The 17,760-nt window shown below is 55.5% G+C and overlaps 1 protein-coding gene across 4 annotated transcripts in view; it reads left to right on the top strand.

Annotated features, from left to right (window-relative positions):
* Positions 1–16,762, top strand: part of LOC119955745 (calcium/calmodulin-dependent protein kinase type 1-like) — a 47,006-nt gene extending 30,244 nt beyond the window's left edge. For 3 of the 4 annotated variants that reach the window (XM_038782262.1, XM_038782260.1, XM_038782261.1), the window contains 7 exons: positions 2,213–2,339; positions 6,679–6,754; positions 7,689–7,801; positions 8,294–8,372; positions 9,898–9,985; positions 13,059–13,166; positions 15,751–16,762. In XM_038782262.1, coding sequence (XP_038638190.1) covers positions 2,213–2,339; positions 6,679–6,754; positions 7,689–7,801; positions 8,294–8,372; positions 9,898–9,985; positions 13,059–13,145 — 570 coding nt within the window. In that variant the 3' untranslated portion in view covers positions 13,146–13,166; positions 15,751–16,762. Of the gene's footprint in view, positions 1–2,212; positions 2,340–6,678; positions 6,755–7,688; positions 7,802–8,293; positions 8,377–9,897; positions 9,986–13,058; positions 13,167–15,750 lie in introns of those variants that run through there. The other variant, XM_038782263.1, reaches the window with a different exon arrangement.
* The last annotated feature ends 998 nt before the right edge of the window (positions 16,763–17,760 follow it).

Genomic DNA, 17,760 nt, shown 5'->3' with positions numbered 1-17,760 from the left:
ACCGACGCACAGCGGCAGCCGTGTGCACCTTGTTATGGGCCAGGGTTCAGAGAACCCCAATGTGTATCATGGAGTTCACCTGACCCACAACTTTGAATAGATTGTGGTATGGGGAGCACCCGGCCCACTCTACAGGTATGGTACAGGAGAAATGGGAAAGTATTTTTTAAAGCAAAACCATGTTTATTCTATGAACTCAAGTTAACCTTTTTAAAAACATACAGTGAACATCTTAGCAACCATCAATTCAAATACAACCCCCAAAGAATACAACACTCAGTAATCCTTAATAACTTCCCAAACAACATCCAGAAGACAAAAGAAACACCTTTTAACAGAAGCACATCAGGTTTACATTCACTACTGAGAACATTTATAATTCTGAATTCACCAAATGATCAAGAGATAGTCTTTTGATTTGTTTGGGGGTCTAAGCACCACTCTTCCTTCCTAGCTTTTTTTTTACATCCACCCAAATGGATTCAACATGATGGAGTCTGGATAATCTCTGCCGATTGTCATCATTTCATCTCTTATTAACAGTGCTACCCCACCACCTTTCTTTCCTACTTGCCTTTCGAAAAGGTCAAATAACCCCGAATGTTAGGGGCGGAATTCTCTGCTCCCGGGAAAAATCGGGAGGGCCGCCGTGAACTCGGCCGAGTTTCACGACGGCCTCGGAGGCCGCTCCTCGCCCCCTATTCTCCCCTCCCGGCGGGGCGACGCTCCGTAACTCTCGGCCACGGGGGTGCCGCGCCGAGAATGACGCGGCCGGCGCGCCGAATGACGTCAGCCGCGCATGCGCAGGTTGGCCGGCTCCAACCCGCGCAGGCGCGGCTGACGTCACGACGCTGACAGCTCGTCGTTCCCCTCAGCCGCCCCGTAAGACGTGGCGGCTTGATCTTGCGGGGCGGCGGAGGGGAAATAGTGCGTCCGACTGAGACGCCGGCCCGACGATCGGCGGGCACCGATCGTGGGCCTGTCCCCTCCCGACCACAGTCGTGGTGCTCATTCCCCACCAGGCCCCCTACAAGCCCCAAACGGGCTTCTCCACACCCGTTTCACCACGGCAGCGACCAGGTGTGGTTGCCGCTGTCGTGAAACGGTCACGAACGGCAGGCCGCTCGGCCCATCTGGGTCGGAGAATCGCCCGTCGCCGTGAAAAACGGCGACCGGCGATTCTTCTGGGGGGGGGGGGGGGAGAGAATCGCGGGGAGTGCGAGGGGGGCGTGAAATTTGTCGGGGGGCCCTCCCGCGATTCTCCCACGCGGCGTGGGGAGCGGAGAATCGCGCCCTAGGTTCCCAGTTTTAGTCTCCTCGTAACCATGTTTCCGTAACGGCTATGAGATCATATCCATTTACCTGTATATGCGGCGTCAGTTCGTCTACCTTATTCTGAATGCTTCGTACATTAAGATACAAAGCCTTTTTGCCATTTTTCATCATCCTAATTTTTCTTTGTACCGTGGCTTTATTTTGCCTCGATTACCCTGTCTACCGGTTTTTGCATTTTCCTGTTCTTTCTTTTGATACTGTCCTTTTTCCCTTTCCCATGTCTCCCTGCTTAGGTTCCCATCCCCCCGACATTCTTGTTTAATCCCTCCCCTACCACACTCCCAAACACTCGCCCAAGATGCACTGCAGCCACTCGCCAAGGCTCCTTCAACATAAGACCATAAGGTCTTATCCGGGCGAGGCCTGGATGGAGTGGACATGGAAAGGAAGTTTCCACTTGTAGGAAAAACTAGAACCAGAGGACACCATCTCAGACTAAAGGGACAATCCTTTAAAACAGAGATGAGGAGGAATTTCTTAGGCCCGAGTGTGGTGAATCTGTGGAACTCTTTGCCGCAGAAGGCTGCGGAGGCCAAATCACTGCGTGGTTTCAAGACAGAGTTAGATAAGTTCTTGATTAATCAGGGTTATGGGGAGAAGGCAGGAGAATGGGGATGAGAAAAATATCGGCCATGATTGACTTGATGGGCTGAGTGGCCTAATTCTGCTCCTATGTCTTCTGGTCTTATTAAAAAAAAAATGCTGCATAACCCGTCCGAGGGAAGGAATGACATCTGACACCCATTGCCACTGGGGTCTATGGTGGGCTGCTCCAGCACCTCTGAGAGAGAGAGAGAGAGGGCGATTGACGGAGTGGGGAATGCTGGGTAATGTGGGGAGGGGAGCGAAAATCTAACGATCGCCTCTTGCCTCTCAGCCCGAGAATTTGTTGTACGCCTCGCCGTTCGATGACTCGAAGATTATGATCAGCGACTTTGGACTCTCCAAGATCGAAGAAACGGGGAGGTTTCTGTCGACGGCATGTGGCACGCCTGGTTACGTGGGTATAAAGGCCTTTCCTCCTCGTTCTTGAACACGCGGTGCCGAAACCCTTTGCACCGCCAGAATCCCCGACGTGACCCTTAGTTCAACTCCTCTTTGCTGCGGGTTTCTGAGCTCCAGCGGGACAGCCAGGGCCTCTTGGGCCTTTGCCGGCCAGGAGAAAGGACCCCGCTGCCCTTTTTCTCTCTCCCTCTGGCCTGCCCATAAAACCGCCTGTTCTGCAGTCGAATTCAATTAAACTAAAGCAAATCTTGTTTTCGACTGCTAAGGTGACAAGAAACATTGGAAGTTCCTCACAACCCCTCACGCTCCCTCCTCCTCTCCACAAACCGAATAACGTCAAACAGGCCCTTGGTGGGTTGCCGTGGCGACCGGCGCCTCGACTGCATGACCGAATTTTCTTGTTTTCTTAAGTGGGATTAAAAAGGCTCCCGAGCCCTGGGAGCAGTGAATTCCAAACCCCCAACCTCCCCCTCTGGGTGAAAACGAAATGTACTCCACGCACAGCCCCCCTCAAATCTTCCACCAAATTGTTTTGAATCCAACCCATCAGGCTTTCTGTGAGGGTTAACTGGACCTTCTTACCATTCCACCTGGTTTAGCTCACTGGGCTAAACCGCTGGCTTTTAAAGCAGACCAAGCAGGCCAGCAGCACGGTTCGATTCCCGTACCAGCCTCCCCGGTGACCTAGCGGGGAATCGAACCTGGGACCCTGGGGCTGTGAAGCCTATAGTGCTAACCACATGTGCTACCGTGCTGCCCACCTCGCCTGGTCCGGCCGGAATGTGGTGACCAGGGGCTTTTCACAGTAACTTCATTGAAGCCTACTTGTGACAATAAGCGATTTTTGGGGCTGGTTTAGCACAGGGCTAAATGTCTGGCTTTGAAAGCAGACCCAGGCAGGCTAGCAGCACGGTTCAATTCCCGTTCCAGCCTCCCCGAACAGGCGCCGGAATGTGGTGACTAGGGGCTTTTCACAGTAACTTCATTTGAAGCCTACTTGTGACAATAAGCGATTTTCATTTCATTTCATGCACCGTAATTAAATCTCCCCCACCTCTGTCCTAAGACCCTGCCCCCAGCCTATCTCGCCTCCACTCCTGGCACCATCCTCTGTAAGTCCAAATCTAGATCATATTCTTCCCATAATCCCAAGCGTTTTTCCCCACATCCCTACGTGGCGAGCACTGTGGGCTTCACAGCCCCAGGGTCCCAGGTTCGATTGCCCCCTCGGAACTGAGCCTCTCACGAGGGCCTATTTCCGAGGAGGCATTGCTGTGTGGGTGTGATGGGGCTTCTGGATTCACAGGTAGGCCAGACCTGGGGTAAAGACGGCAGATTTCCCATTGGTGAACCAGATGGATTTTTTTTTTCAACGGATGATAGTTTCACGGTCCCCATGACTGAAACTGGCTTTATGATTCTGGATTTTATTAATCGGATTTCAATTCCACTGGCTGCCATGGTAGGGTCCGAACTCGTGTTCCCCTGTCCCACCCCACTTGTGGCGCATTTGTCCGGGACCTCTGGATGACTGGTCCAATGAGAGTGCCACGAGGCCACCTGCTCCCCGAACCGACTTTGATGAGCCTACGTAACTTCAAACAACAGATTTTAGGTGCAAAGGCAGGGTTCCCTCAGAACAGTTTCGAACATTATTCCCACCACCGAGATTCAGCACGCTGGCATCGTTCCGAGGACGACGAGAGACCCTTGATTTATCGCAAACGTCCCTAGAAATGGTTGAGTTCTTGCAAGCACTGTGGAGTCCCTGACTGCGGCTATGGCTAAAAAAAGGGCGTTCTTTTTCTGTATGGGTTTTTTCGGGCGACGCTGGCTGGGTCAGCATTTATTGTCCATCCTTAATGGCCCCTGGGCTGAGTGGCTTTTCGGCCATTTCAGAGGGGGTTTAAGAGTCAACCACATTGCTGTGGGTCAGGAGTCGCATGTAGGCAGCACGGTAGCACACATGGCGAGCACTGTGGGCTTCACAGCCCCAGGGTCCCAGGTGGGATTAGTTTGGGGATTGACACAGGGCTATGGGAAGAGAGTGGGGCAGAGGGATTAGTTTGGGGATTGACACAGGGCTATGGGGAGAGAGCGGTGCAGTGGGATTAGTTTGGGGATTGACACAGGGCTATGGGGAGAGAGCGGGGCAGAGGGATTCGTTTGGGGATTGACACAGGGCTATGGGGAGAGAGCGGTGCAGTGGGATTAGTTGGGGATTGATACAGGGCTATGGGGAGGGAGCGGGGCAGTGGGATTAGTTGGGGATTGATACAGGGCTATGGGGAGAGAGTGGGACAGTGGGATTAGTTTGGGGATTGATACAGGGCTATGGGAAGAGAGCGGGGCAGTGGGATTAGTTTGGGGATTGACACAGGGCTATGGGAAGAGAGTGGGGCAGAGGGATTAGTTTGGGGATTGATAGAGGGCTATGGGGAGAGAGTGGGACAGTGGGATTAGTTTGGGGATTGATACAGGGCTATGGGAAGAGAGTGGGGCAGAGGGATTAGTTTGGGGATTGACACAGGGCTATGGGAAGAGAGTGGGGCAGAGGGATTAGTTTGGGGATTGACACAGGGCTATGGGGAGAGAGCGGGGCAGTGGGATTAGTTTGGGGATTGACACAGGGCTATGGGGAGAGAGCGGGGCAGTGGGATTAGTTTGGGGATTGACACAGGGCTATGGGGAGAGAGTGGGGCAGTGGGATTAGTTTAGGGATTGATACAGGGCTATGGGGAGAGAGCGGGGCAGTGGGATTAGTTTGGGGATTGATACAGGGCTATGGGGAGAGAAGGGGCAGCGGGATTAGTGTGGGGATTGATACAGGGCTATGGGGAGAGAGCGTTGCAGTGGGATTAGTTGGGGATTGATACAGGGCTATGGGGAGAAAGCTGGGCAGTGGGATTAGTTTGGAATTGATACAGGGCTATGGGGAGAGAGCGGGGCAGTGGGATTAGTTTGGGATTGATACAGGGCTATGGGGAGAGAGTGGGGCAGTGGGATTAATTTGGGGATTGATACAGGGCTATGGGGAGAGAGCGGGGCAGTGGGATTAGTTTGAGGATTGATACAGGGCTATGGGGAGAGAGCGGGGCAGTGGGATTAGTTTGGGGATTGACACAGGGCTGTGGGGAGAGAGTGGGGCAGTGGGATTAGTTTGGGGATTGATACAGGGCTATGGGGAGAGAGTGGGGCAGTGGGATTAGTTTGGGGATTGACACAGGGCTATGGGGAGAGCGGGACAGTGGGATTAGTTTGGGGATTGATACAGGGCTATAGGGAGAGTTGTGCGGTGGGAGTAGATTGGGATTGATACAGGGCTATGGGGAGAGAGCGGGGCAGTGGGATTAGTTTGGGGATTGACACAGGGCTATGGGGAGAGAGTGGGGCAGTGGGATTAGTTTGGGGATTGATACAGGGCTATGGGGAGAGCGGGGCAGTGGGATTAGTTTGGGGATTGACACAGGGCTATGGGGAGAGAGCAGGGCAGTGGGATTAGTTTGGGATTGACACAGGGCTATGGGGAGAGAGCGGGGCAGTGGGATTAGTTTGGGGTATGATACAGGGCTATGGGGAGAGAGCGGGGCAGTGGGATTAGTTTGGGGATTGATACAGGGCTATGGGGAGAGAGCGGGGCAGTTGGATTAGTTTGGGATTGATATAGGGCTATGGAGAGAGAGCGGGGCAGTGGGATTAGTTTGGGATTGATACAGGGCTATGGGGAGAGTGGGGCAGTGGGATTAGTTTGGGGATTGATACAAGGCTATGGGGAGAGAGCGGGGCAGTGGGATTAGTTTGGGGATTGACACAGGGCTATGGGGAGAGAGCGGGGCAGTGGGATTAGTTTGGGGATTGATACAGGGCTATGGGGAGAGAGTGGGGTAGTGGGATTAGTTTGGGGATTGATACAGGGCTATGGGGCGAGAGTGGGGCAGTGGGATTAGTTTGGTTATTGATACAGGGCTATGGGGAGAGAGCGGGGCAGTGGGATTAGTTTGGGGATTGATACAGGGCTATGGGGAGAGAGCGGGGCAGTGGGATTAGTTTGGGGATTGATACAGGGCTATGGGGAGAGAGCGGGGCAGTGGGATTAGCCCCTAGGTAGTCTAAAGCACGGACAACCATAGCGGAGCAATGGAAATCAGGGAAGGCTCGCGAGGTCAGAATTGGACCAGCGTATGGACTTCAGTGCTTTGTATTGATGGGAGGAGCTTCCAGACATCGGGAGAGAGGGATAGAGTGATCGGAATTCCCTGAAACCAGTTTTGAGGCGGGCGGGCTGTGTTGTTGCTTCTCCAGAGATTACCCTCATTTGGATCTGTTTTTCCCCCTCAGCTCCCGAGATCCTGGAGCAGAAACCATACGGGAAATCCGTGGACTGCTGGTCAATTGGCATCATTTCATATATCCTGTGAGTGTCCTGGGAATTCCTGATTCGCTGCAGGCTATCAATCTCTCAGCTCCTCCTCCTTACTCTCCAAACACGGAGATCACTTTCCTGAGGGAGCGCCGCACTGTCAGAGGGTCAGTGCTGAGGGAGCGCCACATTGTCGGAGGGTCAGTGCTGAGGGAGTGCCGCACGCTGGGAGGGTCAGTGCTGAGGTAGCGCCGCACTATGGGAGGATCAGTGCTGAGGGAGTGATGCACTATGGGAGGGTCAGTGCTGAGGGAGCGCTGCACTGTCGGAGGGTCAGTGCTGAGGGAGCGCCGCACTGTCGGAGGGTCAGTGCTGAGGGAGCACCGCACTGTCGGAGGGTCAGCACTGAGGGAGCGCCGCACTGTCGGAGGGTCAGTGCTGAGGGAGCGCCGCACTGTAGGAGGGTCAGTGCTGAGGGAGCACCGCGCTGTCGGAGGGTCAGTGCTGAGGGAGCGCCGCACTGTCGGAGGGTCAGTGCTGAGGGAGCGTCGCACTGTCGGAGGGTCAGTGCTGAGGGAGCGCCGCACTGTGGGAGGGTCAATGCTGAGGGAGCGCCGCACTGTCGGAGGGTCAGTGCTGAGGGAGCGCTGCACTGTCGGAGGGTCAGTGCTGAGGCAGCGCCGCACTGTCGGAGGGTCAGTGCTGAGGGAGCGCTGCACTGTCGGAGGGTCAGTGCTGAGGGAGGGCCGCACTGTCGGAGGGTCAGTACTGAGGGAGCGCCGCACTGTCGGGGGGTCAGTGCTGAGGGAGCACTGCACTGTTGGAGGAGGCAGCAGTGTGGGATCTTGCTGTGTAAATAATGAACAATCTGCCTCCCGTATCACAACAGTTCAGAACCAAATGTAGCCCCCTGACTGTGAGGCGTTTGGCTCGCCCAGAGAGGTCAGATTAAAAACGTGATCATTCCCCTTGTCTGCCCCGTCCGCAGGTTGTGTGGCTACCCTCCGTTCTACCATGAGAATGACTCGGAGCTCTTCAAGCAGATCCTGAAGGCCGAGTTCGAGTTCGATGCCCCGTACTGGGATGACATCTCCGAGTCAGGTAGGTACTCCGCCTCCCCTCGCGAGGGATGGGGGAAGGAGTGTGGTGGGTGGGGGAGGACCTCCAAGCCTATTTCCTCCCTCCCCTGCGAGCATCAGAGAGCCAGGATGTTTCTGCTATTCGACTGTGGCATGCTTCGTGGCAGACACGCGGGTCCTGGCTGGGTGGGGGTGGGAGGGGCGGGGGGTGGGTGGGAGGGGAGGGGGGGGTGTCCAGGGAACTCCATTCCCATTGAGTGAACGCTTGTGAGCAGCGACACTTACTTGCCCACCTCTGTGAGGAGCGGCTGGTGGAGGAGGTAGAAAGGGGCACTGCTCTCCCAACCGGAACGTCGGGAATCCCGGGGCTTTTAACGACAGCGACTGTGAGACAGTATGTGTCGAGGTCAGAGAAACAGCCTCTCCTAGGTTGTGGAGGCCACACTGTGACCCTGAGGTGTGAACGTTGACAAGACCCCGGATTAATCAGTATTTCCTCCTCCTCTTTCCCCAGCGAAGGACTTCATCCGTCATCTCTTGGTGAGGGAGCCTGACAAGAGATACACCTGCGAGGAGGCATTGAAACACCCATGGTAGGTGCTGAGGCACGCATGTGTTCTATTCTGCTCTCTGTCCACCTTCACCTTGGAGGTAAAAGGTCGTGGGGTCCTGCCCCCAGTCCAATCACTCACGTAACTTAATCCGACAAACCCACAGGGGGCAGTACTGAGGGGGCGCCGCACTGTCAGAAGCTAAATACTGAGAGTGCGCTGTACTGTCGGAGGGTCAGTGCTGAGGGAGTGCCGCACTGTCGGGAGGGTCAGTGCTGAGGGAGCGCCGCACTGTCGGAGGGTCAGTGCTGAGGGAGCGCCGCACTGTCGGAGGGTCAGTGCTGAGGGAGCGCCGCACTGTCGGGAGGGTCAGTGCTGAGGGAGCGCCGCACTGTCGGAGGGTCAGTGCTGAGGGAGCGCCGCACTGTCAGAGGGTCAGTGCTGAGGGAGCGCCGCACTGTCGGAGGGTCCGTGCTGAGGGAGCGCCGCACTGTCGGAGGGTCAGTGCTGAGGGAGCGTCGCACTGTCGGAGGGTCAGTGCTGAGGGAGCGCCGCACTGTGGGAGGGTCAGTGCTGAGGGAGCGCCGCACTGTCGGAGGGTCAGTGCTGAGGGAGCGCCGCACTGTCGGAGGGTCAGTGCTGAGGGAGCGCCGCACTGTGGGAGGGTCAGTGCTGAGGGAGCGCCGCACTGTCAGAGGGTCAGTGCTGAGGGAGCGCCGCACTGTCAGAGGGTCAGTGCTGAGGGAGTGCCGCACTGTCAGAGGGTCAGTACTGAGGGAGTGCCGCACTGTCAGAGGGTCAGTGCTGAGGGAGTGCCGCACTGTCGGAGGGTCAGTGCTGAGGGAGTGCCGCACTGTCGGAGGGTCAGTGCTGAGGGAGCGCCGCACTGTCGGAGGGTCAGTGCTGAGGGAGCGTCGCACTGTCGGAGGTGACATGTTTTGTGTGGAGAAGTTAAGCCTGAGGCCTACGTCTTGCCTCACAAGTGGATGTAAAAGATCCCATGGTCACTGCTGGACGATGAGCAGAGTGTAGGGGGGGGCGGGGAGGTTGTGGAGGCTGGGATTGGTGGCGGGGGCAAGGGGGGGGGTGAAACAAGGGGCTGGAGCGGACTCTCTCCAGTCCCCTGGGGCCCGATATTTATCCCACGACCCCCAGCATGAAAGGAAAACAGATGATCCGGGTCAACGGCACCGTTGACTTCACTGGGATCTTAGGGCAGCACGGCGGCGCAGCGGGTTAGCACTGCTGCCTCACGGCCCCGAGGTCCCAGGTTCGATCCCGGCTCTGGGTCACTGTCCGTGTGGAGTTTGCGTCTCCTGCGCTGCAGGGTGAGTTGCAGGGCCCAGAGGTGGGAAAAGGGAGCTGGTCAAACAGGCATCAAAAAACTGGGGAGGGGCTCAATCCCACACAAAATGGAGACGTCCAGCGCTGGCAGTTGGGCAGGATGGAGGGTGTCGCCCCTTGACCCCCTCAGCCCCCCAGAATCACATGACTTGGGACACGGGCGGGGTGATCAGCAGCTGGCTCACCGAACAAGCGTCCGTGACCTTTCCACTTTGACCCGCAGGATTGTTGGCGACACGGCCCTGGACAAGAACATTCACCAATCGGTCAGTGAGCAAATCAGGAAGAACTACGCAAAGATGCAGTGGAAGGTGAGGGATCATTTTCAAAACATATTCTACCAGACTCACTGTAACACTGATATACCCACATCCCTCACTGTAACACTGATATACCCACATCCCTCACTGTAACACTCTGATATACCCCACACCCCTCACTGTAACACTGATATACCCCACACCCCTCACTGTAACACTCTGATATATCCCACACCCCTCACTGTAACACTGATATACCCCACACCCCTCACTGTAACACTCCGATATACCCCACACCCCTCACTGTAACAATCTGATATATCCCACACCCCTCACTGTAACACTGATATACCCCACACCCCTCACTGTAACACTGATATATCCCACACCCCTCACTGTAACACTGATATACCCCACACCCCTCACTGTAACACTGATATACCCCACACCCCTCACTGTAACACTGATATACCCCACACCCCTCACTGTAACACTGATATACCCCACACCCCTCACTGTAACACTCTGATATACCCCACACCCCTCACAGTAACACTGATATACCCCACACCCCTCACTGTAACACTGATATACCCCACACCCCTCACTGTAACACTGATATACCCCACACCCCTCACTGTAACACTGATATACCCCACACCCCTCACTGTAACACTCTGATATACCCCACACCCCTCACAGTAACACTGATATACCCCACACCCCTCACTGTAACACTGATATACACCACACCCCTCACTGTAACACTGATATACCCCACACCCCTCACTGTAACACTGATATACCCCACACCCCTCACTGTAACACTGATATACCCCACACCCCTCACTGTAACACTGATATACCCCACACCCCTCACTGTAACACTCTGATATACCCACACCCCTCACTGTAACACTGATATACCCCACACCCCTCACTGTAACACTGATATACCCCACACCCCTCACTGTAACACTGATATACCCCACACCCCTCACTGTAACACTGATATACCCCACACCCCTCACTGTAACACTGATATACCCCACACCCCTCACTGTTACACTCTGATATACCCCACACCCCTCACTGTAACACTCTGATATACCCACACCCCTCACTGTAACACTCTGATATACCCACACCCCTCACTGTAACACTGATATACCCACATCCCTCACTGTAACACTCTGATATACCCACACCCCTCACTGTAACACTGATATATCCCACACCCCTCACTGTAACACTCTGATATACCCCACACCCCTCACTGTAACACTGATATACCCCACACCCCTCACTGTAACACTGATATACCCCACACCCTCACTGTAACACTCTGATATACCCACACCCCTCACTGTAACACTGATATACCCACATCCCTCACTGTAACACTCTGATATACCCACACCCCTCACTGTAACACTCTGATATACCCCACACCCCTCACTGTAACACTGATATATCCCACACCCCTCACTGTAACACTGATATACCCCACACCCCTCACTGTAACACTCTGATATATCCCATACCCCTCACTGTAACACTCTGATATACCCCACACCCCTCACTGTAACACTGATATACCCCACACCCCTCACTGTAACACTGATATACCCCACATCCCTCACTGTAACACTCTGATATACCCACACCCCTCACTGTAACACTGATATACCCACATCCCTCACTGTAACACTCTGATATACCCACACCCCTCACTGTAACACTGATATACCCACACCCCTCACTGTAACACTGATATACCCCACACCCCTCACTGTAACACTCTGATGTATCCCACACCCCTCACTGTAACACTGATATACCCACATCCCTCACTGTAACACTGATATACCCCACACCCCTCACTGTAACACTGATATACCCACACCCCTCACTGTAACACTCAGATATACCCCACACCCCTCACTGTAACACTGATATACCCCACACCCCTCGCTGTAACACTGATATACCCCACACCCCTCACTGTAACACTGATATACCCCACACCCCTCACTGTAACACTGATATACCCCACACCCCTCAGTGTAACACTCTGATATACCCCACACCCCTCACTGTAACACTGATATACCCCTCGTCCCTCACTGTAACACTGATATACCACACACCCCTCACTGTAACACTGATATACCCCACACCCCTCACTGTAACACTCTGATACACCCCACACCCCTCACTGTAACACTCTGATATACACCACACCCCTCACTGTAACACTGATATATCCCACACCCCTCACTGTAACACTGATATACCCCACACCCCTCACTGTAACACTGATATACCCACATCCCTCACTGTAACACTGATATACCCCACACCCCTCACTGTAACACTCTGATATACCCCACACCCCTCACTGTAACACTGATATACCCCACATCCCTCACTGTAACACTGATATACCCCACACCCCTCACTGTAACACTGATATACCCCACACCCCTCACTGTAACACTCTGATATACCCCACACCCCTCACTGTAACACTGATATACCCCACACCCCTCACTGTAACACTGATATACCCCACACCCCTCACTGTAACACTCTGATATACCCCACACCCCTCACTGTAACACTGATATACCCCACACCCCTCACTGTAACACTGATATACCCCACACCCCTCACTGTAACACTGATATACCCCACACCCCTCACTGTAACACTGATATACCCCACACCCCTCAGTGTAACACTCTGATATACCCCACACCCCTCACTGTAACACTGATATATACCACACCCCTCACTGTTACACACTGATATACCCCACACCCCTCACTGTAACACTGATATATCCCACACCCCTCACTGTAACACTGATATACCCCACACCCCTCACTGTAACACTGATATACCCCACACCCCTCACTGTAACACTCTGATATACCCCACACCCCTCACTGTAACACTCTGATATACCCCACACCCCTCACTGTAACACTGATATACCCCACACCCCTCACTGTAACACTGATATACCCCACACCCCTCACTGTAACACTCTGATATACCCCACACCCCTCACTGTAACACTGATATATCGCAGACTGATCTACTCCATTACCTCTTGCAGCGAGCATTCAATGCGACAGCGATTGTTCGTCACATGTGCAAACAGCAGGTTGGCACCGAGAATGATGAGGCTTCGGTGAGCTCCTAAGCTGATGACCAATCAGGAGAGGTAATTTTGATGCGCTGCGTGAATGTCCTGAACAATCATAGTCGGCACTTCTGACCAACGAGCTAATGGTGGGAGTGTGCATCAAGAGAGTGCTGAGGGAGCGGGTCAGTGCTGAGGGAGCGGGTCAGTGCTGAGGGAGCGGGTCAGTGCTGAGGGAGCGCCGCACTGTCAGAGGGTCAGTGCTGATGGAGCGCCGCACTGTCAGAGGGTCAGTGCTGAGGGAGCGCCGAACTGTCGGAGGGTCAGTGCTGAGGGAGCGCCGCACTGTCGGAGGGTCAGTGCTGAGGGAGCGCCGCACTGTCGGAGGGTCAGTGCTGAGGGAGCACCGCACTGTGGGAGGGTCTGTGCTGAGGAAGCGCCGCACTGTCAGAGGGTCAGTGCTGATGGAGCGCCGCACTGTCGGAGGGTCAGTGCTGAGGGAGTGCAGCACTGTCGGAGGGTCAGTGCTGAGGGAGCGCCGCACTGTCAGAGGGTCAGTGCTGAGGGAGCGCCGAACTGTCGGAGGGTCAGTGCTGAGGGAGCGCCGCACTGTCGGAGGGTCAGTGCTGAGGGAGCGCCGCACTGTCGGAGGGTCAGTGCTGAGGGAGCGCCGCACTGTCGGAGGGTCAGTGCTGAGGGAGCACCGCACTGTCGGAGGGTCAGTGCTGAGGGAGCGCCGCACTGTCGGAGGGTCAGTGCTGAGGGAGCGCCGCACTGACGGAGGGTCAGTTCTGAGGGAGCGCCGCACTGTCGGAGGGTCAGTGTTGAGGGAGCACCGCACTGTCAGAGGGTCAGTGCTGAGGGGGCACTGCACTGTGGGAGGGTCTGTGCTGAGGAAGCGCCGCACTGTCAGAGGGTCAGTGCTGATGGAGCGCCGCACTGTCAGAGGGTCAGTGCTGAGGGAGCGCCGAACTGTCGGAGGGTCAGTACTGAGGGAGCGCTGCACTGTCGGAGGGTCAGTACTGAGGGAGCGCCGAACTGTCGGAGGGTCAGTACTGAGGGAGCGCCGAACTGTCGGAGGGTCAGTGCTGAGGGAGTGTTGCACTGTCAGAGGGTCAGTGCTGAGGGAGCGCCGCACTGTCGGAGAGTCAGTACTGAGGGAGCGCCGCACTGTCAGAGGATCAGTGCTGAGGGAGTACGCTATTGTTGGGCGGTCAGTGCTGAGGGAATACCACACTGTCGGTGGGTCAGTGCTGAGGGAGTGTTGCACTGTCGGAGGGTCAGTGCTGAGGGAGTGCCGCACTGTCGGAGGGTCAGTGCTGAGGGAGAACTGCACTGTCGGAGGGTCAGTACTGAGGGAGCGCCGCACTGTCAGAGGGTCAGTACTGAGGGAGAGCTGCACTGTCGGAGGGTCAGTACTGAGGGAGAGCTGCACTGTCGGAGGGTCAGTACTGAGGGAGAGCTGCACTGTCGGAGGGTCAGTACTGAGGGAGCGCCGCACTGTCGGAGGGTCAGTACTGAGGGAGCGCTGCACTGTCGGAGGGTCAGTACTGAGGGAGCGCCGCACTGTCGGAGGGTCAGTACTGAGGGAGCGCCGAACTGTTGGAGGTGTCATTTAAACAAAATAAATTTGGAGTACCCAATTCTTTTTTTCAAGTTTCGGGGAATTTAGTGTGGCTAATCCACCTACCCTGCATATCTTTGTGTTGTGGGGGTGAGAACCACGCAGACACAGGGAGAATGTGCAAAATTCATACGATAGTGTCCCAGGGCTGGAATCGAACCTGGGCCCTCGGCGCCGTGAGGCAGCAGTGCTAACCACTGCGCCACCGTGCCATCCTTGGAAAGCTGAGTTTGGCCTCTCTGGTGCACATTATCGATGCCACGGCCTTTTTGCAAGAAGGGCAGGTGGTGGTGAGGCCGATGAGTGAGGAGGCCTCAAATGTGTCCTGGGGCCTATTTCTGATCCCTGAACCAACACACAACACCCCATGATCTGGGACATTTATCACATTGGCTCTCCCACAGGGCAACAGCGTCCACGCTTCGAGGAAACATTCTTTTATCGGCAGTGGGGCGTTTTGGGATAGTCTGAGTTGGTGACCCGGGGCTGGGGAAATGCAAATCTTTGATCTGGCCCCACCCCCCAACAAGCTTCTGTGCGAGGTGGCGCACCGGAATGGGACTCAAGATGGCCGCAGGGTCAAAGGGGAATGCTCAACTCTCCCATCATGCCTTCCTCCTGGGCACTCGTGCACAAAGCATTGGTAACTGTGCTTGAACTCAATCCGGGAGGTCCTCCAGCTGCCCCACCCCGGCCGAATACTCCCCAGCACTGCCCCCCCCCCCCCCACCCCCAATATTTTCTTGGACAAAATTTCACATCTCTTTGTGGGAATAAATAGCTCCTCCTCCCAATCCCTCCTCCCTGGTAACTCCAGAGGCAGCCCTGGAGGGTTGGGAACCCTGGCGGTCAGTAGGTGGAGACTGTCACATGTTGGCGCGCGTGTCTGGTTGTTTCCCCCCCCCCCCCACCCTCCCCTGCCCTCGGGGGCTGGGGTAACCGTTATGGTAACCGTGTCTGGTTGTTTCCCCCCCCCTCTCCTGCCCTCGGGGGCTGGGGGGGGGGGTTATGGTAACCGTGTCTGTGTTGATTTGTTCCCAGCTGCTGTGACGTGGACTGGACTCCCGACGACGTGACCCTTCACCCCACCTCCTCCGTGCGTCCACCCCGGTGTTTTGTGGCATGCTCCAGTCTCCGGCACTTCTCTGGATGGCGGCCATTCCTCCCCTCCCCCTGCCCCCCCCCCCTCCCCCTCTTTCGAACGCCTCCAAGTCGCCTTGCGATGATCAGCTCACGGGCCTGTCCAGCGCGAAGGAAGTCCCGTGGGAACGTCTGCTGCCATTTTGCCTGACTCCAACATCAACACCTCCCCCACCGCCCCACCCCCCACTCCTCACCTCCCCTTCGGCCTTGCGTGATATCTCACGGGCATGTGCGCCGTGGAACCGGCGTCGTGAAGGGTGGGGGTGGCTCCAAAATGGCCGACGGTCGTCAAGGACACCTGCCGGTGAGGGTTGGAGGGGCATGGCGGGTTTGGAGGTGGGAGGGGTGCGGAGAGGTTTGTAAAGTCGGGCACCCGGAAATCACGCCTTGGTGGCTGCCTTGGAGACAGAGGAGGCCCTTCCCTGTTGTTATTGTGGGGCTGGTGAATGGTCATTGGTGCTGATGTTGGAGGACGCGAGGAGGCACAGAAATTAAGAGACGGAAGGGACAGGGACCGAGGAGCAATGGGGAAGCGGGCGGTTCGGGAGTGGCGGTGAAAACCAAAACATCGCTCCGCGGACCGCAAAGGGCCAACCCTCACAGCGTGGAGCCACTAAAAGACCCCTCCTTTCCAAGTGGATCGCCCCACCCGATGATGTCACCAGTTGGAGGGCAAATGGATGAGATCACAGGCGGAAGAGTCGATGGGGGGGTTTGGGGGGGTGGGGGCAATGAGCCGTACACACATTGGGAGCACCTCAAGCCTTGACGGTCAACTTGGAAATTCCAGACGCATGAACCCTTTTCCGGTTTGACCTCCCGCGCTTATGGAACGTGCATGCTGTTCCTCGATGTCGGACCAAAACTGCCTGAAGAGAACCTTTAGTAAAAAGTGGAACACACTCCGAAACCCTTGACTCCGCCTCCTTTTCTTGCACATTTGGTACCGGGACGGGAGCCTGCGACATTCAACTGAGGGAGAACCTTTCACTGGCTGTATGAGCAAGAGACGGGGACAGTGTGGAGGGAATTTACTCTGTATCTAACCCTGTGCTGTACCTGTCCCGGGAGTGTTTGACAGGGACAGTGTAGAGGGAGCTTTACTCTGTATGTAACCCCGTGCTGTACCTGTCCTGGGAGTGTTTGATGGGGACAGTGTAGAGGGAGCTTTACTCTGTATCTAACCCCGTGCTGTACCTGTCCTGGGAGTGTTTGATGGGGACAGTGTAGAGGGAGCTTTACTCTGTATGTAACCCCGTGCTGTACCTGTCCTGGGAGTGTTTGATGGGGACAGTGTAGAGGGAGCTTTACTCTGTATGTAACCCCGTGCTGTACCTGTCCTGGGAGTGTTTGATGGGGACAGTGTCGAGGGAGCTTTACTCTGTATCTAACCCCGTGCTGTACCTGTCCTGGGAGTGTTTGATGGGGACAGTGTAGAGGGAGATTTACTCTGTATCTAACCCTGTGCTGCCCCTGTCCTGGGAGTGTTTGATGGGGACAGTGTAGAGGGAGCTTTACTCTGTATCTAACCCCGTGCTGTACCTGCCCTGGGAGTGTTTGATGGGGACGGTGTAGAGGGAGCTTTACTCTGTATCTAACCCCGTGCTGTACCTGTCCTGAGTGTGTTTGTTGGGGACAGTGTAGAGGGAGCTTTACTCTGTATCTAACCCCGTGCTGTACCTGTCCTGGGAGTGTTTGATGGGGACAGTGTAGAGGGAGCTTTACTCTGGATCTAACCCCGTGCTGTACCGGTCCTGGGAGTGTTTGATGGGGACAGTGTAGAGGGAGCTTTACTCTGTATCTAACCCCGTGCTGTACCTGTCCTGGGAGTGTTTGATGAGGACAGTGTAGAGGGAGCTTTACTCTGTATCTAACCCCGTGCTGTACCTGTCCTGGGAGTGTTTGATG

The sequence above is a fragment of the Scyliorhinus canicula genome, chromosome 21 (genome assembly GCF_902713615.1).
Source record: "Scyliorhinus canicula chromosome 21, sScyCan1.1, whole genome shotgun sequence".
Taxonomy (NCBI): Eukaryota; Metazoa; Chordata; class Chondrichthyes; order Carcharhiniformes; family Scyliorhinidae; genus Scyliorhinus; species Scyliorhinus canicula.
This window is presented reverse-complemented; position numbering and strand designations above follow the sequence as displayed.